The sequence below is a fragment of the Bombus flavifrons genome, chromosome 6, assembly GCF_040668555.2.
Source record: "Bombus flavifrons isolate JBK064 chromosome 6, iyBomFlav1_principal, whole genome shotgun sequence".
Taxonomy (NCBI): Eukaryota; Metazoa; Arthropoda; class Insecta; order Hymenoptera; family Apidae; genus Bombus; species Bombus flavifrons.
This window is the reverse complement of record NC_138447.1, coordinates 14,189,107-14,213,935: the sequence shown is the minus strand read 5'-3', so window position 1 is coordinate 14,213,935 and position 24,829 is coordinate 14,189,107. Positions and strand designations below refer to the sequence as shown.

General features: G+C 33.9%; 3 protein-coding genes and 6 non-coding genes across 19 annotated transcripts in view; all 9 read left to right on the top strand.

Moving 5' to 3' along the window:
• Positions 1–15,492, top strand: part of LOC138180699 (apoptotic protease-activating factor 1) — a 55,150-nt gene extending 39,658 nt beyond the window's left edge. For 3 of the 8 annotated variants that reach the window (XM_069114773.1, XM_069114772.1, XM_069114771.1), the window contains exons 2-13: positions 7,731–7,907; positions 8,504–8,741; positions 8,836–9,010; positions 9,203–9,340; positions 9,417–9,731; positions 9,807–10,042; positions 10,125–10,254; positions 10,351–11,436; positions 11,506–11,558; positions 11,640–12,513; positions 12,592–12,990; positions 13,048–15,492. In XM_069114773.1, the coding sequence (XP_068970874.1) occupies positions 8,554–8,741; positions 8,836–9,010; positions 9,203–9,340; positions 9,417–9,731; positions 9,807–10,042; positions 10,125–10,254; positions 10,351–11,436; positions 11,506–11,558; positions 11,640–12,513; positions 12,592–12,990; positions 13,048–13,560 (4,107 nt within the window). In that variant the 5' untranslated portion in view covers positions 7,731–7,907; positions 8,504–8,553 and the 3' untranslated portion in view covers positions 13,561–15,492. Of the gene's footprint in view, positions 1–7,730; positions 7,908–8,484; positions 8,742–8,835; positions 9,011–9,202; positions 9,341–9,416; positions 9,732–9,806; positions 10,043–10,124; positions 10,255–10,350; positions 11,437–11,505; positions 11,559–11,639; positions 12,514–12,591; positions 12,991–13,047 lie in introns of all 8 variants that reach the window. The other 5 variants (XM_069114775.1, XM_069114776.1, XM_069114778.1 and 2 more) reach the window with 4 other exon arrangements.
• TRNAG-UCC (transfer RNA glycine (anticodon UCC)) lies at positions 4,757–4,828 on the top strand. Its single transcript has one exon. It is a non-coding gene; the product is annotated as a tRNA-Gly (tRNA).
• TRNAG-UCC (transfer RNA glycine (anticodon UCC)) lies at positions 5,092–5,163 on the top strand. The gene has a single exon. It is a non-coding gene; the product is annotated as a tRNA-Gly (tRNA).
• Positions 6,466–6,537, top strand: TRNAG-UCC (transfer RNA glycine (anticodon UCC)). The gene has a single exon. It is a non-coding gene; the product is annotated as a tRNA-Gly (tRNA).
• TRNAG-UCC (transfer RNA glycine (anticodon UCC)) lies at positions 6,807–6,878 on the top strand. The gene has a single exon. It is a non-coding gene; the product is annotated as a tRNA-Gly (tRNA).
• Positions 6,964–7,035, top strand: TRNAG-UCC (transfer RNA glycine (anticodon UCC)). Its single transcript has one exon. It is a non-coding gene; the product is annotated as a tRNA-Gly (tRNA).
• Positions 7,124–7,195, top strand: TRNAG-UCC (transfer RNA glycine (anticodon UCC)). The gene has a single exon. It is a non-coding gene; the product is annotated as a tRNA-Gly (tRNA).
• Positions 15,493–16,241: 749 nt separating the features above from the next.
• On the top strand, positions 16,242–19,715 carry LOC138180696 (uncharacterized). Of its 2 annotated transcripts, XM_069114769.1 has the most exons (4): positions 16,328–16,745; positions 17,363–17,403; positions 18,176–18,372; positions 18,687–19,715. In XM_069114769.1, the coding sequence occupies exons 1-4, from the start codon at positions 16,661–16,663 to the stop codon at positions 18,739–18,741; spliced, it is 378 nt and encodes a 125-aa protein (XP_068970870.1). In that variant the 5' UTR covers positions 16,328–16,660; the 3' UTR covers positions 18,742–19,715. The 2 variants fall into 2 exon arrangements, with proteins under 2 accessions (XP_068970871.1, XP_068970870.1); XM_069114770.1 differs by lacking the exon at positions 17,363–17,403 and having other exon boundaries at positions 16,242–16,745.
• A 372-nt stretch (positions 19,716–20,087) lies between these two features.
• Sap47 (Synapse-associated protein 47kD) overlaps positions 20,088–24,829 on the top strand; it is a 96,516-nt gene continuing 91,774 nt past the window's right edge. For 2 of the 3 annotated variants that reach the window (XM_069114765.1, XM_069114767.1), the window contains exons 1-2: positions 20,088–20,391; positions 24,617–24,814. In XM_069114765.1, the coding sequence (XP_068970866.1) occupies positions 20,258–20,391; positions 24,617–24,814 (332 nt within the window). In that variant the 5' untranslated portion in view covers positions 20,088–20,257. The remainder of the gene's footprint in view (positions 20,392–24,616; positions 24,815–24,829) is intronic. The other variant, XM_069114766.1, reaches the window with a different exon arrangement.

Genomic DNA, 24,829 nt, shown 5'->3' with positions numbered 1-24,829 from the left:
TCCTATTAACTCGAACGATATTTATTTCAGTTTACTCGTGTTTCTCTCTTTCTTTCGTCTCTCCTTTTTCTCTACGATTCTCCACCCCAGCTATATTCGAACGCGAATTCCTATCCCACCAACGAACAAACAAAACGTAAATAAATAACGACAGAAAGAGGGCAACGAACTCACGTTTGGCAAGTTTTGCCTGGAAGTTCTGTGAAACTGGTGCGCGAAGCTATCGCGGCTGAACCGGAAAGGAACGAATGTTAGATACGCCGTATAACTTTCGAGTAATCTGGCGTTGTCGAGGCGGGATATAAATTCGCGGGCGAAAACGAAAGAACGGAAGTCTCTCTCTTCCTCTATCAGCCCCTTCTACCTCCGTAGAAACTCCGTCGTTTGATCGTCAGCAGTTGGATCGAGTGGAAGGAAAGCAAATAATCGACCTGTGTAATTCTTCCTGGACGAACGGCGCAGCGTGTTTGCGCCTCCGCTTAGGCAACTGGCTCGTCGCACGAGTATACGCGATCCCGCACACGCGATATGCAAATGCGCGGATTACCCGCCTCTCGACGCTGTAAATCACACAACCTCGCTGTTTTTCCAGTAAGATCTTTTCATAATTAAAGAATAGACCTGTCATGGTAAACGCGGTATCTTAGTCAGGGTCCGTAATTTTATCGCGACGATCGACCGTGGCTTTAATAACGATCGAGATTACTTTGTGCATCGGTCCCGCCTTTGTCATTACTTTTCTACAGGTGATGAGAAATACTTTCATGACATTTGTCACGAAATACTTGTTGACCCTTTTGCTGCGTAGTTCCCATGATGGCACACTCGTCGTAACGAGTTTAGATCGTTATTAAAATCGTGTACTCTATACGATGCACAGCTCGTGGCGCCATATTTCCTTGAACGAGCGCGTTTCTCTCTTTAATTAAATACCTGCCACCTTAATAACTGGAAGGGTCTATCGATCACCTAGCAGAGTTAGTACGTACCGTGGGCGTTTCGTGTGGCGGGAAAATGGTAGCAACGCGATGCGTATCTTCTAACGACATGGTTGCAACAGTGAATCCGCGACAAATTAATCGGGCAAGTAACCAATGCACAGCTAATTCGGGCTGAGCGCCAAATGCTGTTTCTAACGTAATCGAATTTGCAGCTTGTCTCGCATGCAGCGGAAACCACCGTGCTCGCCTATACGCGTCAGCGTCCAATGAACGGCTATAGTAATCGAATAATTCATTTTCGCAATCTCGTATCGTCGGACAATAACGACACCGGTTACGCCAGCGACTCCGTTTATTCAGGAATGATTTAATCTTTTAACGAACCAACGATCGTTGGCTCCAGTTTGATATTTCGCTGGTTGGTCAAAGCTATTGCGGTCACGCGCAAGGATATCGAGAACGTGTCGGACGAAGTTTTGAGAATATCACTTTGATTCTGAGCCCCAAATAAATGTATATATCGTTTAACCGTTTAAATGTTTTAACCGCGGACAAAATGATACGCGAAACTTTCTCTCTTTGTATGCGTCATCAATTAATAATACGATGCTTCGTTTGTAAAAGTTTGTATGAACGGCATTTGTATTCAATCGCGTACAACGATGGAGTTGATTTTACGAAGTCGAAGCAGCTGAAGCGACTAAGAGCCGTTTCGTGCTATCGGCAGATTTCAAACTTTTTTCATTTTTAGGGATAAAGCAAGGTTTGTTCTCCCGAGGTTTAAAGAATGGACGCATCATTCTGAAAGGGTAAAGCAGTTTAATTTACGAACGGAGAACAATGGTTCACGTGTGCTTATTAAGCGACGGCATTCAAACGTCGTTATTACCGTGCGCTGATATTAATCGTGCAGATTTCATTTTTATACAACTAATCGCTCGTTTCAATAAGCATGCGTATTTTAGTTTCAAAAGATAAAAGTCTGCAGTTGTATGCCATTTTGCACGTGTCACGGATAATGTCCAGTATACCGCGATACGTTGTTTTCGAATTTCCCGCGATAAATCACTGTCACTCGCGACGATGAAGACGATTTATGCGAAATTAATTGCAAAAAAATTATGTTGTAACTAAGATTTGAGTACTGACCATAAAATATAAATAATTTTCGTGATTGATGTACATATTTTATATTTAACAGAGAAAATTAATAAATGCACGTGTAGTATGACGCGTGACGTAATCGTTTCTTTTCGGACTTTCATTCTCTCCGTCTTTGCACGTTCTCTGCGTTCGAATTTTTATGAACTGCATTTTCGTGCTGTTAACATGATGTGTGTAACGCAAAAGATAGATTTTGTGTTTCTCATTGGCCGGTTTGCGGGTTTGAAAGTGGACCTTCGAGCCTTTTCGTCTCTTGTAGGGGAAATTGTTAGGAACAAATACAGTCTATTGTTTCGTATTTTCTTTGGCGAGTGACATCCTTATGGTAGAATGCCTTGACATAAACCACGTGTCCCAACGTCTGAGTTTCGAACGAACAGTCATAAACCATGGCTCGCTAAGAACGTTCCTGCACACTTGAACGCGATAATATACAATGTTCAATTCCTTTTTTCTTTTTTTTTTTATTTGGAATTAATTTACAATTAATTCTCATTGAGAATTATAAGTAAATTATTCTGGAGTGGTACTATAACGTGAATAATAAATGATTATCGTATGTTTGATTCTAGCTGAATCTAATGTTCAATTTTTGAAACTGAACTGATAATTGCAATTTTGTATTATTTGACTAAAATTTGTCTAGCGACGTTTATTTAATTATTTAATTATTTAACCCAGAAATGAAATCCTCATGTTATATCTCCATATGATAAGTTTTAGTGATTGGATTTTTTTTCTAAAGAATTTTTCTTCGGAAAGTAATGCTACTTATACAAGGTTTAAGATGCTTGCAGTTCCTAGATCATGTTATCAGTAAATGGTAAATAAAATAAGACAGTAGCCATGTAAAATTTCGTAACATGTATCTGTCGGAGATGAAAGAACAGCGGGATTTCTCGTCTGGAATGTTGCGAAAAACCCCAATACCCTAGTCCAGACTTTTACTATAGCTACACTTAAGTAATAAAAATAAGAAATAGTTTTAATGTTCCAATCTGACTTTATAACGATGAGTTCGGGCTCGAAGTGACATAGCGGGTCGCTAGACGTAGCCACGGTCACGGGAGGGACGTGTACCTGACAGAGGTATGGAATGATTATATGACCCTCATTAAGAACAAAGATTGACCCGAGAAGTGGGGACAGGAATATATAAAGGCAGTTTCACTTGGATCAGGGAGTTAAGCAGATAGTTAGTTAGTTAGTCGTTGGACGAATTTCTGGTTGAGTTATCGAGAAAGTTACCCGAATCTTGTATTACGTTGAGACTCGTCATCCCGTGGACCGTGAATTCGTTATCGAACCTGAATTCGTTGTCACTATCATCTCGACCATCCTATCGCCGCTATTACTCATAGCCTCTTGTAGTGTCGATAAACATTTGTACCGATAAACATTAATTACATCCGCGATGGTAAAGTAAATAAAGGTTCATCGAATGCCCCCAAAATTCCAACCTGACTCCGACATATCTATATAGTAAATGGATAGAGCATGGCAATATTTATGTGAAATAAGATAGTTGATAGTTGATACAAAGGTAATTAAAGAACAGATCCATGGATTTTTTTTTATTATTTAATTTGTACTTTACAATGGGCCCAGCTGGACATTTGGTAAATTTTTCTAACTTAATTGCTAAATAACATGTTGGTGGCTACCCCCAGTGGGATACCATCTTCGATTTTGCCTATTTTATTTCTTTAGTGAGGTCAGTGAGTTGTTTTCTTTTTAGTCTTCATCCATAGATTTTCTCAATGTGAGAATTGATTGTAAAGAACTTGTAAATAAAAAGAAAGAATCCATAGATGTGTGAAGAATACTTGGTACTTGATGGGACACATGAAAGCAAGCTGTTTAGAGTATTTGAGTTATCGAATGAACAAAGAGTCTACGGCTACCCAAAGTTTTAGGAACATGTGCGTCGAACGTAAGAAATAAGAAAGTAGAGTAGAAGGGGATATACTTGTAGGAATCGGTCAGAGCTAACAACAGTACTTCGAAAGAGAGAATTTGTTTTTTTTTTATTTGGTAGAATTTTTACAATCAATTCTTATTGAGCATTATAAGTAAATTATTTTGGCGTGGTACTGTAACTTGGATTATAAGTGTTTATAGTATGAGAGAATTTGTGGAAGTGAAAAATGAAGAGTAGAGTAAAAGCTTTGAGTGATATCTTTTTTTTTTTTTTTTAACGTTTATTGTCCAAGGTGAGTATTACATGTGTATGTTATTCACAATAAACAATGAATTTCGGTTGTGGGGTGGTTTAGGCAAAAGTAAAAAGCTTTGAGTGAAAGTCACTGTGTGTGATTGAATTATGTCTTTTTTATTGCTATTGACTCTTTTACTATTAAGAAGAATTGACATTATTTTATTTAAAACTTTATGTATTATAAATTCGTCGGCGACTATAAATTTCAATAATAGATTTAATGAGACCTTATTATAATGACAGCTGCATTTAACTGTGAGCCACAACATAATGAATGACCAAAATTTGAATGACCAAAAGCGTTAATTCGAGTGAAATTGCAAGAATATACAATTATTCATTTAATTATAAAATGAAAAAAGACAATGGATTTGATTAAATTTCCAAATACGGCGCCCCTAGAATTTCTCTATGTGAAATTCTTCCATCAACTGCGATGGTGGTGTAATGGCCAGCATAGTTGCCTTCCAAGCAGTTGATCCGGGTTCGATTCCCGGCCATCGCAGGTTTATTTTACTTTCACCAAGCTTATATTTTTTTTATTTAAGTCGCTTTATCTACAGGCAGTAAATATCCTTAAAAGCGTAGGACTTCAACTGCAATGGTGGTGCAATAGTGAGCATAGTTGCCTTCCAAGCAATTAATCCGGGTTTGATTCACGGTCATCGCAGTGGTTTGTTTTTTTTAGTTTTTAAACTTGTATTATTTCTTCGAATAGTTTGTTTTTCCTTACTAGTGTCTTTTCGTTTGAACAATAACATTTCAACTGCGATGGTGGTGTAATGGTCAGCATAGTTGCCTTCCAAGCAGTTGATCCGGGTTCGATTCCCGGCCATCGCAGGTTTATTTTTTATTTTTTAAATTTGTATTCTTTATTTAAATACATAATTAGTTTATTCCCATTATTGTCTTTTTGTTTAAATAACAATGTTTCAACTACGATGGTGGTGTAATGGTCATTTTCCATAGCCTTCGCAGATGATGTTCGAGATTTGGAGTGACCGCCTGGTAATTACCGTGACGATTTATGTGAACCAGATGCGATCCTCGGGCAGGACGACCGTCAAGGGTCTAGGCTACCCTAGTGCGGACCCATCATAAACAGTGGGCCTATTGTACAGTCAAGGTACTTTAGGACCCCATGGAAAAGACCCATAAAGTACAAAATTTCTTTCTTTTATGCTACATCTCAGGAAGACCGGACACGCGGGTTTCCCCAAGTGTAAGGTTTCCCGCGCGCGAACCTTCATGAAGGCAGCCAGCCCATCCTCAAACATACGTCTTTACCAAATGATCAGTTAAAAACAGACTTGAGACACACTCACCACGAACCTTCCTCTACCACAGCAACATCCCCAAGAGTCACTCTTGCACCAGTATTCTAAGAGTCAACACATAACAGTATTCAGTCAGTAAACATTATATTTAACAGGATAATCAGTAAACTTAAAGACAGTTGCAGTCAGAGTATTAAGTGGAACTCAGTGAACTTAAAGACAGTTGTATTCAGAGTATTGAGTGGAATAAGTAAGGTGAACTAAACCTCGCTCTTTACGTTTATTATAATCCTCCACCTTGGGCGCTAATAACGTTCAAGGCTCGCGATACCAACCGATCAGTTGTGCCTGACTGGTCGTTAGTTAGTTGTGTGTCGCAACAACGGCTGCCCAATCTGGTACAACATATCAGCTTCCCAAATGGAAAAAATTCGCATATTCGAAAGAAAAATGCATCAGGGCTTGCCTGAGTACTTACAGATCCGAACACGGCGGATTCAAAAAATATGTGAAAAATAAAAGAATCCGCGACTTAGCCAACATCCACCACATCGACTGTCACATCTTAAAACTAACAAGAAACCACGTCGTGCAAGCTGCAAAGATAAAAGAAAACAGTTTAATCTCCGGTTGCTTATTTCCAAACGATTCATATTACAAAAATACACTGACAACAGGTTATATCCCCCCCGAAACGTTTTTATACCTAGACGAAAGAAACCTCCTCCAAGACCAAAATAATATCCCAATAATTTACCATATAAAAAGAAAAATAGGATTAAAACAATACTCTACTATATAGATATCCTATTTTATGCAATTACAATTAGTTTTTCTGATATTCCAAATAAGCAGCATTCATACTGCGATGGTGGTGTAATGGTCAGCATAGTTGCCTTCCAAGCAGTTGATCCGGGTTCGATTCCCGGCCATCGCAGGGTTTATTTTTTTATTTTTAAAATTTGTATTTTTTGTTTAAATACATAATTAGTTCATTCCCATTATTGTCTTTTTGTTTAAACAACAATGTTTCAAGTGCGATGGTGGTGTAATGATCAGCATAATTTCCTTCCAAGCAGTTGATCTGGGTTTGATTCCCGGCCATCGCAGTGGTTTGTTTTTTCATTTTTAAAACTTATATTTTTTCTTTGAATAGTTTGTTTATCCCCACCAGCGTCTTTTTGTTTGAACAATAACATTTCAACTGCGATGGTGGTGTAATGGTCAGCATAGTTGCCTTCCAAGCAGTTGATCCGGGTTCGATTCCCGGCCATCGCAGAGATTTATTTTACTTTCAAGCGATTTTCTATTTTATGTAATTACAGTACTTTTTCTGATAATCTGTACAACTAGTGTTCACACTGCGATGGTGGTGTAATGGTCAGCATAGTTGCCTTCCAAGCAGTTGATCCGGGTTCGATTCCCGGCCATCGCAGGGGATTTATTTTGCTTTTGTACAATATTCTATTTTATGTAATTACGATAATTTTTTTTTTATATTTCAAATAAGTAGCATTTATACTGCGATGGTGGTGTAATGGTCAGCATAGTTGCCTTCCAAGCAGTTGATCCGGGTTCGATTCCCGGCTATCGCAGGGGTTTATTTTTGGAGATTTTTACCGTATAATTTTTTGTATTAGTAATAACAAGAACTTCGTAATAATTTCCTAACAGTTTATTATAATTATTTTGCAGCAATAAGAATATTTTACTAATCTCGAATGTGTCGTATTCAAAGAAGTTGTGAACTTCTTTGATAAGGCTATACATTCGATTTCGGTGAGATATCATAACAAAATATTTGATTAGAAAAATATGGTTGTAATACTGAACATTTTTTATGAATAACAAATGTAGCAAAAAATATTTGTAATTGTCTTATGGAAATTTTACTTCTGCGATATATCACGTGTAACAAAAACCGCGTTTCTTAACTTTTTCGTTACATTTCTGCATTTCAATCGTATTTTTGATCATCTTAAATGTTTAAATGATCCTATTATCTACATTTTTTAACACTATCGTAATGGTTTTCGTTGAGAGAACTTTTGAAAAATAACAAAATTGGCGGGAGAACTGTCAATGTATGATAGCAACAACCAATCAAGTAACTATGAGTTCGATTTGTAGATTTGGCAACAATGGCAACGACGCTGCTTGACTCAGGCACGCGGTAGTAGTCATTTACTTCAGTTAGTTCTAGATGGTGAGGTGAAGGTGCGTTGAATGATAAGGCGATTATTTTATTTATCAAACAAAGGCCACGCAGAAATACTGCACATTTTGAGCACAAACAGCATTAATCAAGTAAGATTGAATGAAGAATTATTTCTAAAAATTTCCGAACTATTAAAGTCTTTAAATTTAATTTTGAAGTCATTGACCGAAGTATCCTTTGATTTTACGAAGTTACAGTTACAGGAACTAGAAACGATACATTAAATAAGTAATTTTTATTACTATAAAAGTATATTATTTATACAAGATATATAGAAGAATGAAACTTGTAGCAAGATTATCTTCAAGGAAAACTTAGGTCTATACATATGTATATATAACAAAGATAATATGTATTTTATGAATGTTGTATTATATTTTTTCGTTTGTAAATTTTTTCAAGATAGTACTTTTGTAAATAAAATATAAACATTTATTATACAGAACATTCTAAGCATAACTAATTTCATACCTTTACTGTTAGTTTAATTTATTATTTAAAATATATATAAAGTAGACAGGTAACAGATATTTTGTCAAGGTTTATTTAGCTTGAAAGCCATGATATTTCTATATTTAGGAATAAAAAATGACGTTCTACATATACTTTTATTACCTGAGAATTTTCGTGTTAGAATTAGAGTTTTATTTCTCTTTATATTTATAGATAATTTTATTAAAAACAGGACAAATGTAATGTAACAAAGCATATTTACAAAACATCAAAAATATAAAAATGGAAAAATTGCATAAACATATTCTTAGAATGCTACGAGAAAATATAGTGGCTGATATGGATGTACATAATGGTATTATGAAGCCATTGCAATCAGAATATATACTAAGAGATCAGCACATACAAGAAATTGAAAAAGGTGCTTCTAAACAGAGAAAAGCTGAAATTTTATTAGATATACTTCCAAGGTATAAATTAGATATGGAATATAAAATTTGTCACATTTATGTAACAAAATATTTTTGAGAAGTTTAATTTCCTTCATCACCCTTTATTTTTTAGTCGTGGTCCACTTGCATTTGATATTTTTCGTCAAGCTTTAAGACATCATTATGAATGGTTAAGTGATGATATGGATAGACTTGAAGAAAATGGAAAATCTTTTTCAGATATGAAGTGTATGGGTACACCTACTCTCCCGCCAATTTCACCATTAACTGTGGTAAGAGAGGAAAAGGTATGTATATATGTTATTAAAACATCAGATATTTATTTATTATTAATTGTGATATTTGTTATTATGCATGCATACTTATGGAAATCAATTATGTAAGTTTAAAAAGGAAAGTTACCACATAATTGTTAATGTCAATGTTATTCATTATGGATAATTTTTCCATAATGTTAAACTAATGGTCATTAATTTTAGATGGAACAGTTACAAAATTGCCTAGAAGAATTACAACCAAATGAATATATTGTACTCCATGGTATGAAAGGTTTTGGTAAATCATCTTTAACAGCTAGCACATTAAAGAATAGTAAATTTATAAGAAATATATTTTATGTAAGTTGTCATACACTAAAAAATTGTAAGCACAATATTTGTCTGTAATTTAAGCTATTCATTATATTTCTTCCAGAATGAAGTATATTGGATCAAATTTGGACATAAGCGTTCAGTTGATGAAGATATATTAATTCAACTTAATAGACTATATCACCTTGTTAAAAACCTGGAAATATTACCAGATTCATATAAACCAGAATCTTTAAAGGATTCGTTGATCCACTTCTTGCAAGATTACTTTAGTAGAGCAAAACATTGCAATGCTTTGTTAATTTTGGACGATGTTTGTGATAAAAAAATAATTGACACATTTGATTTTGAATGCAAAACATTAGTGATTACAGCTGATCTTGATGTTGTATTGGAAAAGAGACCTTGTGTCATTGAAGTAAATTATTTTTCCTATCTGTATGTAATATTTATGTGTTTTAATAAACATATTATGGATATTATTTATTTACAGATGAATGATGGATTTACTGAAGCAGAAACTTTAGGTCTGTTCGCTAAGGTGTTAGATACAGAAGTGGAACAACTTCCTGTAGAAGCGAGACTAATTAATCAAGAATGTAAAGGGATGCCTTTATTAATAGCAATGTTTTCTGCGCAGTTTGAAGAATTTAAACATGATATGAAGTTACATTCAAAGAGATGGAGATATTACTTGGATTCATTAAGAAATAAGGATGAAAAAAATCAGTAATATGTCAAACATATAAGTGTATATATTTAAATAATTTCATCTTGGAATAATATGAAGTAATGTTTTATATGTTTTTAGTGTAATTAAAAAGTTCTTGGAGAAACAAGAAGCCATTTTTAATATGTGTATAGATCAGTTACCTCTTGAAATGAGAGAACATTATGAAGAATTAGTTATTTTTAGAGAGGATGTTAATATAACACCGCAGGTAATACAACTTCTGGTCTTACACCATTTAATAATTGTATGTAAAACATTCAAAATTGTATATTATTGTTGTATACATTATATATTTGCTTTATAGACATTGGAAATTTTGTGGGGAGGATCCCCTTTTCAAGTTGAAGAAATGATGCTTGATCTATGTCATAAATCGCTTGCTGCTAAACAGTGGAATGCAGAATTACGAAGTTACATTTATGGCGTACATGATTTATTACTTTGCCACCTACGAAAAAAATTTTCAGAGGGTGAATTAGTAAAAATGCACAAGTCATTGATTGAAAAATATCGTAAATATTGTAATGGTAATTTTTCGAAATTACCGGCAGATAATTACAGTTATTCCTATATTGGATACCATTTGGAACAAGCAAAATTATATGACGAGTTTCCTAATATATATTTAGATTTTGATTTTATTCAGCAAGCAATAATTCATAGTGGCCTAAATAATTTATTGATCGATTTAAATAATTATAAAAAATATATTACCAAAGATTATGATCAAGTATATGAAATGCGTCTTACAGACTTGGAAAAATTCTTAGAAGAACAATCAAGTGTTATAGCAGAACATAGGCGTAAAAATTGTTTGGATATAGTACAAATTGCTTTGAGTCATCCTTATGAAGGATATGTAAAAGATACTGCCACTCAACTTGCAAATGAAAGATCCAAGTATTTATATATATTTCATGCTAAAAAATTAAGGCACATGGATATGCCATTAAGTGAAGAAGTATTAACGAAAGTACACGCATTATGTTTTACATGTGATCCAAATCTAATTTTAATTGGAAACGGAAGAGGCGAAATATTTTTGTGGGATATCTTTTACAAGAGGCAAAAAGTTTTCACTGGACATGACAAGAATTGTTGCATAAAAAAGATTATCATATCTAATGAAGGAGATTGTTTTTTATCGCTAGATGATCATGGTGTCGTGAAACTTTTCAGACTTTTTGATGACGAAAATTATAAACAAAATAATGTTGCTGTATTAAGTCCGAGACAAAAACAGTCTTTTTGGAGTGGAATTTTTACAAGTAAAGTTCCGCATGATGATAGTTCAGTAGTATTTTCTGTTCCTGGTGAAGTTATATTGGATATGACATTTGCACATGACAGTAGTTCTGTTGCAGCTTGTACAAACAAAGGAACGATAAGGGTATAAATAAATTTAAATGGAAGTTTATTAACATATTTTCATTAAATAAAATAAGATTCTTTTCTTTAGATTTGGGACCGCCGTGGAAATATATTATCAGATCATGGCCATAGCCCTCAAAGGTAAATTTAATAAAATTGTTTGCTTATACATTGTTTATATATTGGTAGTAGTATAAAAAATAAAAACATAAATTTTTGCAGTAACCTTAAAAATATAGCGTTTACAATGGGAAGTAATCTGCTTCATGTAATGGATGAAATACATGGTGTCCTAATATCGTATTGTAAATATGACGAAGAGTATAAATATATAACACAATACAATGTAGATTTACAGAAAAAGAAAATTATCCTTTTCTGCAGTGTGCCAGAACAAAATAATTCTTTATTCATTGTTACTGAAGAGAAAGCTGTATATGTAAAATGGTTTAGATCACATAACCATATACACAGTTACAATAAGCAAACAAGAGCAAGTGTTGAAAATGAAAAAACTGTTTATGTTTGTGCTAGTTTGACTAATGATGGTCGGTACATAGTCTTAGCTGATTCCAGTGGTTTTATAAATATATGGAATACAGATGTTGGACATCAGCCAATAGCTACTTATAGAAGTCGTGTCTCCTCCTTGGATACATATTGGTTAAGAGAAGAAGGATGTCACATTATTTGCGGTAGTGAAAATCAATTACTTCATAAGTGGAAACTTCCAGTAGAAGGAACTAGTACTTCAATAAGAAAACATTTATTTGATGCAAAAGTACAGAATTTTGGTGATGCTCCGGATACTATCGTTACGGAAACTCTGTCAAATACTATCATTACATTAGTTGATGATAATAAAATAGCAGAAACTGAACCTATCAATGCAAAAATAAATAACTTAATTCTTTATGCAGAGAAAATAATTTATGTCACTGATAAAGGCATTGTCAATATATTTAACATAAGGAGCAAAGAAAATATACCTGTATTAAACTTCACATCTAATGTGGAGTTAGTTGAAATTCTAGATATGAAAAGAGATCACAACAATGGTATACTCGTTTGTAGAGGAACTGATAATAACTTAAAAGTAAAATAAAATTGTATTATATATCAGAAATGATAAAATATTTCTAGATTGTCTTAATTTATATATTATCTTTTACAGGTGTGGGAAAACGTAAAACTAACGTATTTAATCGAAGATGCAGGATATATTATTGCAATTCATAAAGTTGATAAAGAATGTGTAGTAACAGTGACTAGAAATGGTATAATTACAATTTGGAATATTAATGGCACAAATTGGGTGCGAGTGGACATAGTAAAAAATTCAGACTCAGTTAGTATTTGTAGTTGCTTAAGTTACTACAAAAGTTTTCTAGCTGTGTTAAATGAAAATGGAGATGTTATTCTCTATAAATTACAACAAAATACAATGTCATTGCCGGCATATATCAAAATAATTGAATATTTTAGAAAAAGATATACCCAGAAATTAACATGCTGCGAAATTTCGCAAGATGAGAAGTATTTAGCTATAGGTTTCGAAGATGGAGACATTTCTGTAAGTATTCATTATAAACAATTTCTCTAGCTAGATTAAAATATTGTTACTTTTCAGATTATTGATACATCAACATCGGAAGAGATAAATAAATTGAGTTTTCATACAAGTTCTGTTACTCAGTTACGTTGGGCTCCATCTGTAATTGAAGTCCCAATTTTGCTTTCTGTAAGTTCCGACGAATTAGTTTGGTGGAACATTGCTTTAGCTCTATACATACGTAAACCGAAATGGTCATCGATACGAATAAATCGCAGCATTAGTACTCCTTCCGTTGGTGTAAACGGAAATATTACTCCAAATATGTCTACTAGTCAAAGCATAGACTCGTGTATCTTCAATATACAAAATCAGGTAGATGATAAAGATACTAAGTCTGACATAGATAAAGAAACTAAATTTTGGAAATTTAAAGAGGGTAAAAATCCTAACAAGCCAGCCTTATTAGGTGTTGTCGAGCTACCTTCGAATTTTTTTGCTAAAGTATGCATATCTACCGATTTTACAAAATTTGTCACAGTTGATATATATGGATCTGTTAGTACTTTTACATTATGTGGATATAATTAATGATAATTATTTTTATTAAATGTTTTTATAAATCAATTTAAAAAGATTTTATAATTAGTCTATTGAAATTATATTTGTTCTAATAATTTTACTTGCATATAGGTAAAAATTCGATATAAGCTCAATGCATTGAGTTTTATGAATGGTAGATATGACTACTACATTGAGATAAAATACATTACAAGTAGAAAAATAAGAATTTGATCGATGCTGATGATCATAATAACGATAGTGTTAAAATTTTATTGCATTTTTATACAATCTAATTGATTGATGCTCAAAACTGCACATGGGGCACATGAAAACTATTTAACAATATCCTAATACCACTGCCACATGCATTTATCAAAAAATTATAAGATCTCTTATTTATACAATTACACAGAAAAGCCATAGTTGCAGTTCCGCCTACATTTTTTATAATGAATTTATAGACAATACAATTTTTGGACAGATCTTTAGAAGTAGCTATATATTTTGAGTCACTTATAGTTTTTAGACCCATTTTTAGGTGACTCAAGTTGGTAAATGTAGCTTGTAAGGTTTATTCTATTTATTACTTGTACAAATGCTCTTTTTTACATATTTTAGATAATTATACTCAAGTACCATATAGGGTACATACAAATGCTAATATATCATTTATAAGTAAGTATTATTGCAATATATAAAATATATTGTGGCATTATATACACAATTTTTGTAAATACGGATAATTGTATTTTATCACAAAAACTCGCAAAAAAATTATTCATTTTTAACGATCAAAACTTTTATTATAAATACTAGAAAAATGCATAAAATATTTATATTACGTAATGAAACTAGAATATAATTTTGTATAATTAGGAAATTTATTATCTTGTATTTTGATGTTTATTTTGTATTATTTAAGAATAAATTACAAAGTGCTAAATTTGTAAGTCAACGATATGGAAGAAAATTCGATTTAAGTTTCTATTAATTTATAAATTATATTATAATAATGTTATAATATAATTATTATACACTATTATAAATGTGCGGGAGTAAGTCTTTCATAATATTTTAAAAAAATCAAATTTCATTCAAGAAATATAAAATATAAAGTAAATTTCTAATGTTTTATAAATTATAGGAAACTTTCATGTCTGATTTTTGCTCGTTCATCGAACAACGAAGTCAATACTATTTTCTGTCGTTATTTTATACTATGTGCCTTAAATGTATAATAGATACCTATATTTAAAGATGTCGAATGTTTAGCGTGTTTGTATATTTAAGTTATATGTTTAACAATCAATTTATGACGCAATTTCCTTTAAATAAGACTTAAGTTATGCATTTACTTTATATATTGAACATAGACTATTGTATACTAAATGCATGGCATAAAAATTATACCTAATTTGTATCATGATAATATGATAAAATTATACTATAATTTTAAAAATTAGATATAATTTTTATGCCATTCATTTAATCTCAGTGTTTTTTCAGTTTTAGTAAACTTATTTCGTTCTATACAATTATAGTATTACTAAATATTCTAATAAGATAAATATTTAAAGATATAGCAAACAGAACAATAATGTATAGAGGGAAAGTTGTCAACATTACGAAGTACAATTATTGTAAAAGAATTAAATAAGATATATATTGTACAGGTTGCATAAATTCTGACGCATTCGATGCATGCAATGACAAATATATAGTTATGTAGACGTCGAAATATTTATCAATTTTGTGATATAGGAATACACATGACCAATGTATTCAATGTTAACTGTGGTGCAATTTATGGGAGATGCGAACAATACCGCTGCTCACGAGTAAACCATAATGTTTGTCGGCCAAAATAAAGTTTGCATTCTCTCTCGTTGAGCTCAATTTTTAATAGCATTTATTGTACTATGTGCGATTTATTTGCGTTTTACGTGATGTTATAAAGGCTATATAATTAATAATTAATTATATAATTAATAATTTTAATGTACATAAATAAAATACATTTGTAAATACATATTCTCGTTTCGTTCCCATGAGATCAACGTACCGAGAGCGGAATTGCGTTCTTAAAACGTGTTACCGCATTGCGATCCTCAACTCTACACGTGGTTAATATATTAATAGAACAGAATGACCATGCGACATACGATTTGGCAACTGCACACGCCGTTCAATTTTGTTCTCTAGGCCAATGCCAATACTATTTATATTATGGTACGTGTATTGTTAGTAGGTGATATAGTACATTATCGGTAAAGTTGGAGAATTAATTTTCTTATCGTACGTTAGAAGTTTATTCTATGAAAAGTTATACACCACTGTAACAATTCATATCTTCGAAGCGCCAGAAGTATTCGGAATTCATTTGTTGAATTAATAACTATATGTGTCTATTAATAAACGTATCACTAAATTCCAATAATTGGAGATGATGTGACAGATAAGTATAATTTAGATTACATGATAACATCATCATATCAGTTGTAGTCTTATCTTCAAATGACAATACGATAATTTCATCGAAATTTTAAATATAACCGCTCAAATCTAACGATAAATTAGATAAATTTGTACATTATTAAACGAATCTTTAATATTATACATGTAATATTTCCTTTATTTTGATAGACCTTTGATAGATCAAAAGTGGTTAGGAACGAGATTTTACCACATGCTGTATTATTTTTAAGTATAGATTCGAATCGATATTTCTTGAAGGGTACTTGCACGTGCTAATAATCGCGCGTTGATTATTATATCGCTATTATCCGTAAATATTGATCGATCATGAGTGCATGTATGTTTAACATGGTCCTAAATAATCTACGACAGTGTGTGCGAATATAAACCACACATACAGAGATACAGAGTATGTTTTAGACTAGCGGTTTAGGTCCCGGAAATCTGCGAGGGGAAAGGAAAGAGCAGACTACCCGTACCACCAGCGCGGCTACCAATCGGTGCACTTCACGATATTCAGTCTCAGTGTACGGACCGTCTTACCGCTTGTACTTTCCACGTTCACTCGTTTTGTGGCAGATCTTTAAGTAATTCATTTTCTAAGTTTTGTTGGCCTTTTGACAATTACTGGCGTGTGAACGCGTGGAACACAATGTCGGTCGCCTACAAAAACACAATGAATGCGATTGGCAAGTTTGTGCCACAGAAGTTCCAGCCACTGTGGAATCACCCAGCTGGTTAGTAAGTTATCAATGATTATCCAGTTTTCTCAAGCAGTGACACGTGCGTACGACATATGCGCTCGTGTCACTGTGCATCACTCACATTCGGTCGAAGGAGCAAAAAGTACGATGTCATGACGTCATACAAGCTTTAGGCATACCTTACTTTTTTGCTGTCTCGTGTATCATACAATACTATAAATTTAGATAAACTTGACCGTCATTCATGTCTGTGAATATGTAAATCAATGTCATTCCGTGGCACATCGTCTTGCATATCTACTAGTCCTTGGATAGTTTTATGCATTTTTCCTATCATGTTGCCTAGCGAATTTATACAATGTCAACGAGTTCAAAGTATTAATGATAACGCATTAATATTCATTGAATATATATCTGAAAGCTTACGACAGATTAACTTTTTTGTAATTGGAGTTTGGAACTTGTTGGAATGCGATTAAGTAACGTGTGTACATTTTGAAATACGATTCACGTGAATTCGGAGATATGACACAATCGGTATCACTATACTACGAATTAATCGTATTTTATTTGTTTTTTTTTTTGGATTACATATGAGTAACATACAAAAGAAATACATAACAGCAATTCGACCTATTTTCCCCTTTCAGGTCCGCAGACTATATTCTTCTGGGCACCAGCTTTTAAATGGGTCAGTAATATCTGAAGCTTTTAATGTCTCTTGAAGTATTTAATATACATATGTATATTTTTTGATATATACACATCGTATCAGATCATGACAGGAGAAGACAATCGTTAATTACGTTTTAAGATCTTTCCTTATCTAAATATACATACGTAGTTTTTCTTTCTCTGGTATAAATGAATCAATTTTAACATGAAATAGACAGTACGCGTGTTTCACGTCCTTCGTTGCGCTAAACGTTATAAAAATATTTCTCGACCGTGTATCCTCATGGACTTGATCCAAATGCGATGTTGATCTGGTAATGTTTGTTACGAAAGAAACTATGAATCTCTTTATTGTCATCAGCATCGCGTTTAATAATTCCGTAATGGTTTTACATTTCCACAATGGGGCATAGAATCAACCATATACATTCATCATCGATACCTATTTTCTAACACAATATTAAAGAACGATAAAGGAAAATTATCTCGCGTAAATGTCACATACTCGTAACTTAGCAAATGTAAATTTCACGGATAATGTTTCTTAGGTATCACGCGCGCGTGCGTGCATATCTTATAACAAATCGCGGTCAATCTACCTAGCTGAATATAGGTCAGCCTTCTAAAGTAAATCATCCGAATATGATCTGCATTGTTGACCCTTTCGTTATTCCCCATTCTATCGTGATACGTGCCTTATTTTCCTTCTTCGTTTCTTTCTCATTTTTTATAATATAATATATATGTATATATTTTAATTACGTTAAATCGGAGTTTGCAAATTACAGGGACTTGTAATAGCTGGCCTCAGTGATCTGCAGAGACCAGCAAGTCAAATCTCTGTTAGCCAATCGTCTGCCTTGGGCATTACTGGCTTGATCTGGACCAGGTACTCTTTAGCGATCACTCCGAAAAACTGGAGTCTTTTTAGCGTAAATCTCTTCGTCGCTATAACGGCTTTGTACCAAGTTAGTCGGGGAATAATGTAAGTCTATGTTTTATATGTTATGCAAGAATCTTTAAGTTAGCATAATAATAATCATATAATCATCTTTCTGTTCTGATGTATTATTTATAGCGGATATATTGATATGTTGATATACACACATATACATATGTCTTTCCATTTAAACATATATTTTCTATTTATTCGATGAATGTTAAACCAATATCATTATATCATGTGTTGTATGCACTACGTATGAATAAGCGATAAATTTCAAAGAAGTCGATATTAAATTACAAGATTCTATCTTATGTATGTATTTTACATGTCTGATTAAATGATATATTTTGCAGGTATCAAAGAGAACAAGCATCTTTAACTGAAACGGCGCTGGCGAAAGAAAAATAGTGACTATGTCAGGACAATGTACATTCCTAGAGATCCAAATACTTAAATGTATATATTTAGAATGTTAGAATCACTTTAGTGACTTGCGGAATTTATTCGACCTTTACGTAATTTCGAACAAGAGTAAAACACAAAGTTAGGGAAATTTATAATCTGCACTGATCATGAACTTCCAGTGACTATGAAAGTTTCATAGTAAAATTGTAAATACTACAAATTCAAGTAAATTGGTGTTACATGTATAAAAAAGGAATTAATCGACGTAAACCGTAAGCAATCAGTGAGATAACGGATGTAAGTAATCATAAAATGCCGAAAGTAAGCAATTGCGAATTAGATAGATTAGATCAATTACAGAAAAAGAGATTAAATGTAATGTTCGAAAGTAAACGTTAAAAATGCCAACATTCAGGAACGCGAGACACCAATAATTGGAAAACTCAAAACTTTAAAATTTTAAACATTGACGGCCAGGAAGCAAACGATATAGATTGTCGTGTTAGTCTGTTTAATATAAAATATGTTTGAATACCAAAAATGGGACAGTAATAGCATAAAATTCTTCATAAAATGTTCATATTAAGCTGTGATATTGAACATAAGATACTGTTCGTATCTTTATTTTATTTAGCAATGCACAAATTTTAAATCCTATACTAAGTACAAATGTACCAATGAAACACATAGAACATAATTTCAATGTGCAGTACAACATTTAAAGGCATATATCGTAAACTAAGACACCAATCTATAGTACATTAGTCTATAGTAATAGAGTAGATTTAGGTGAATATGCTTACATACATATCTACCTCTAATTTTAAGTAATAATGTACAATTTATTGGTCTTAACGATTCGCAACACTGATGCTGAGGTACTCAAAGAAGTAGGAAATGTACAAATTGTATACCAAGTTCGATAATGTTATCATTGCCTTGTATACATATAATAAAATAATATATTTTTCTAAAAACTGCTTCCTAATATTATCTTTTTCATGTTTAGTTTTATTGTTAGAAAAGTAAATCGTTATAATTCACGTAATTTTGTGAAATACACTATTCATTGCTTTTTGTATTTAAACTATGGCGCTAAAAATTACGCTCCATCTGAGAGAAAATTGTACTAGTGTCCCTAGAAAATCTAGGAATATTTAAATTTGCAAGCACTGTTTATACGGCAATGTATAAATTACAACTTAGATTGTACAAGTTGTATTTTGCGCGACGTACCACGATACCCTTCGAAATCGATTGCGATATTAGTTCCACCTTTTTCCGTTCGATACGGGAGACGCCACGATCGAGCGAATTACACTGCGCAATGTGAAGTGCGCTGTCACACGTAGATCCGCGCAGTTCGTGGTTGCGCGACCGTTGAAACGGATAAGTCTTCGTCGTCATTCGGTCCCGCAAGGGTTTCCAGTAACGTTTGTGCTAGCGTAGAGGATAGAAGGGAGACAAAGATATTACGCTCATATTCAAGAGTGAAGTAATTGTCGCATTGTAATTGAAAATGTTCACCGGTTTAACGAATCAGGTGTCTACATGGATGGGAAAGAAAGGAGAAGACGCCGGCACAGAATTGCCGACTGAAGAGAAACTTCCCACGGGTACTGAAGGAGGAGAAGATCCAGATAGAAAAGACAGGTATCATTATTAACCTATATTATCGTCTTACTATTGAATGTCGTAACCTCTTTCAGACGAATATTATCCTGACATTGTGTAAAAACGAACCTTGTAACAATCGTACCTATAACATTCCCCCCTTTATAGAATTGTGTATTGCGTTTTAATTTTAATGGAAATACGTTTTATTTGTCATATAGATACAGTTATTTTCAACAGAAAATGCGTTAGTCATGATCGAACGTCAGACACGCGTATATGCTCTTTTTGCGCATCTGCACAACGCGTTAAAAGTTTTAGATTCGATCTTGAATGTAGTTTTCGGATTAGATCGATAACATTCGTATTTCTCTGCTAATATAAATTACTTACTGGACGACAATATGACGTTTCATAAAGCGGAATGAGGTTAAGATACGCGGTGGTCATACATTTATATAATGCAGTATAACTGAAAAGGAGACTAGTTAGACAGCATTGGGATTAGATAAGTTTATCACTGTTCTCTTAACTCAAAATTGAATGTCAATAAGATACAACTGCGTAACTGCACAATATGCGTTTATCTTTTTCTTTCCATATATCGAAAATACATCTTAATTAGTAAAACTGCATCGAATGACAACAGCATTAATGACAGATACAAAACCCTACTATTATTACCCCGTGTCTATCATACCGTGGTTTCATTTTCGTTAAAAATTACTCCAACGAAGAATTCCGTGTCTCGATTCATGCATATCTGCTAAGGGTATTAATTAATTTCTTTGAAGCACCAAGAAAGCAGAAACTCCCTGTTTCTCTTTTTAATTCCAAATTTTAATCCCAAATTTTCAAAGCAACATTTCGTACAAAATGTACGTCACGATACATTATTCTGTATTTCCATTTTATGAGATCCGATATTAAACGTTACAAGCATCTATATGTTACATCACGCTCTTTTCGCCTCCGTAACTTTCCTCGATATTCCTAGCGAGATAACTTATACTTTTCGCTTGGAAAATGCGAGATGGTCGCCGGTTTGCATAGGCGTTATCGAATAACTTCGTAAATGAAACACGTTTATATAGTTATTTCCTAAAAGTTATGTCGAGAGAAATGGATTTCGGGAATAGGATTGCATGGGTCGATGGAACGTCATCGCGTTACACAAATCGCTATCACAAATTTCCTAATACGATCTCACGTATGCATTTACTAAATCGCGTTACTAAATCTACCAAACTAGTCGACACGACTAATTCGTAATTTTTCATATGTCATATAAATATATATAAATTTGTTGGAAGTTGAATGATTTTTCGTACAGTACACGTATGGTTAAAGCCTTGTTTTTTGTTCTTGGTATCTGTATTTTTTCGTCTATTTTCCATTTCGATTTCTTGGGTAGGAATTTCGCATCTTCCTAGTTGGTAGTACTAGTGTTAACCCCCGTGTCAGCGCTCATTGCGCCGAAATCAATGCGCCATTCAATGGATTTCTTTTTTTATCAATCTAAAATTTAACGTTTAATCGAAATAATCTGCACTTGTATTCCATTCTCTATTCTTACTTTATGATATCGTTCCCATGGTTTTTAGTGTATTTTCGTGAAATATACGAGTCACGATACCTTTATACGTATTAAGCGTATTCTTAACAACGTGAAATGAGTTTCCTCGCGTTGGCCAAGTGACTCACAATAGAAAGTCAGTTCCCTTTCTCCGTTTTACGACGAGAATTCGATTTTTGTTTTTTCATCTCTGCACCCGCCTGTATACGCGTTGCGAGCGTCGAGAGATTTTTTTCTCTCTTCTTTTTTTTCCCCCAAAGAGTCACGGTTTCACCCGTTAATTTAATTCCCTTTATTCGATCGCGTCCGGCTATTTTTCCTTGGACGACTAGGTGAAGGTGAAAAAAGCACGACGTTGCCGATGAACACAGCTTTCCAAGTCAGATACGTTATCGAGCTGCCTCTTGATTCGACCGTGCCACTCGTCTTCTATGAAAGACGTAAAAAAGGAGAAGAGAACGAGAAAAATAAAAAAAGAAAAAAAAAAAGGAAGAAATACCAAGAGTGGGAAAAAGGGAAAGAAAATAAGATGAAAGATCGTGGTCGTTTTCATTGATCGTACGAACGAAACAGTTTCACGAGAGGGAATTTCTCGATACAGTTGCCCGGTTGATTATATTCTGCAGATCTTCGACATACTGTTCCAGTATGCATCGTTGATGAACATGAATTTCGTCAAAGGCGTGGAAGAATTTCCGGCGTGGAAATTCTGCTCGTTTGGAAAAATTGTTTCCCCGTTGGAAGATCGGAAGCAATGTTTTCTAAGAAGTCGGCGATATAACGCTATATACGTGATTGAACGATGGTGTAGTCGAGGATTCGAACGAGCTCCATTCGTGTACGAAGAAACAGCGATGTTTCCATAAAGGAGTGGGGGGCGGTCGTAATCTTTTATATAGGTCGCAATCGATACCACCGCAGTCGCCCTCCCACGAAACTGTTAAATTTCGTATAATAGTAATGAGACCTCGTAATTTTTTCCTTTCTCCCATTTCTCTAATATTTATTGCTACTTTTATTCTCTGTCATATTTTTTTCTTCTTTTTCCTCTTTCGTTGGTTTTTCTTCTTTTCCTCCTTTTTTTTTTCTTTTTTTATTTTTATTTCATGGTTTAACGACGAACGAAGAGACGATAAATTTTCTAATTTTCCCTCGATCATAAAATAGTTTAGGGAAATACGTTTGTTGTTTCGACGAACGGTGAGTTATTGATAAACGAAAATAATTGCAACGGCTCGATGCGCATTTCATACCGATTATTAACGAAGCATCGGTGTTCGTTATCGCGATATTGATACGGCTCTTCGAGGTTTGTACGCGGAATTCCGACGAGTGGCGTTAATAGTTTCCACGTTTAACAAATTATTTGTACAATAAACTCGCGATAAATGTTTATGTAAGAGGTGGACAGGAAGCTTAATAGAAAGATGGAAACCATCGATGCAGACACGATGCATAGTGGTGTAAGTCGGGCCACTAATATTTTTCATAAAACAGAGAAAACGTGTCGTCTGGTTATCGTTGTAAAGAAATTTATTTGATTACGAAGATACAGACACGATACTCGTAAGAGTTGAAATACGTGGCTATTCCAAATTCGTAAATTCTCGATCTACCCCACAATGATTTTTATTTCGTCTTTATTTACGATTCTGATCGAGTACGGTAAATTTTCAAGAAAATCGATGCATTGTTATCAATAAAAATTAATTAGAGCAAGGAAATGATACGTATCTCTGGAAACGGTGGTTCATTGTTCAACCATTTGCTAAGAATCAAGAAAAACGGTGCTAGAGAGATGAAATTTTTCACGATCCTCAGCCACAGATCTCTCTATCGATTGGACAAAATTATAACATCGGTAAATCTTTTATAAAAGACGCGGTACTATTTATTAAACGAGTTACAGTTGCCACAGTGTTTCTCGTTGCCCTTGTTACTTAACTCGATCACGTTGACCCGTTTTTCCACGTAACATATTTACAGCGAATAGGCAGGAATCGAAAGCACACTTTGCAGTACGTTCTCCTTCCATTGGCCTGTTTCCCTGGAACGTTAGGTAACCATGGCGAGAAGGCAGTCTCGAAGAGTTTGGGCAAATAGTAAAAATGAGAAGCACGTCACGATGTTTATACAGTTCTCAAAATTTCAGCGAAAAAGCTGGTCGACTCGGCGAATTTCCTGCGTTTCCTCCTACTGTAATTATTATTATATACGCGAACGAAGAATAATGGAGCAGACTAAGTACGACGATCAGGATAAATGCCTGGTGAAATTGTATCGCGTTAACGTCTCTTAATAACGACGTTGCCGGACGATGCGCTTTTCCAACTTTCTCGTTCAAGTTATTACCTGCAACTCGCAGTTCGAACTTTGCCACGTTACACGATAACACGATTAAAAAAAGGGAAGAAGAAAAAGTAAATAGACTCGGCTAATTATCGCTGTATAAACTAGCGCGAAAATAGAAAAACACTCGTTCGCAGCGAACGCTCTCTCCCGTTCGACTTTCCTTTCCTCTGTCTTCCCTCGCATGTCACTTTCTGTTTTGAGATATCGGTTTCTGATTTCTTTTTTTTTTTTTCTTTTTTTTTCTTTTTAGTTTCGTATTACGGTAGCTGTACAATGTCGAACGAATACCATAGTTGCTGCGTTAAATTAAAGAAAAGTCGTTTCTTTTGTGCGTAGCCCGACCAGAAGCATGCTGGTTGGTGTAAAATCGCAGATGACAGGCTGGTTCAGCGGAGGAATTCCGGGATTGAGCCGCGGTGCTGGACAGGGAGGTGACGGCGAATCACAGGCGGGAAAACCTATGAACGGAGCCCAAATGGCGCAAAATACCGAGAGTACCGTCGCCGAACAGACGAAAGACGACGACGCCAGCAGGTAAGAACTCCTGAA

What these genes read in the sequence shown, in the direction of transcription:
- LOC138180696 (XM_069114769.1), top strand. Translation starts at nt 16,661, where the DNA reads ATGTCGGTCGCCTACAAAAACACAATGAATGCGATTGGCAAGTTTGTG. An exon ending in ACTGTGGAATCACCCAGCTG is followed by an intron (nt 16,746 to 17,362) that starts GTTAGTAAGTTA and finishes TTCCCCTTTCAG; the next exon opens with GTCCGCAGACTATATTCTTC. An exon ending in CAAGTTAGTCGGGGAATAAT is followed by an intron (nt 18,373 to 18,686) that starts GTAAGTCTATGT and finishes TATATTTTGCAG; the next exon opens with GTATCAAAGAGAACAAGCAT.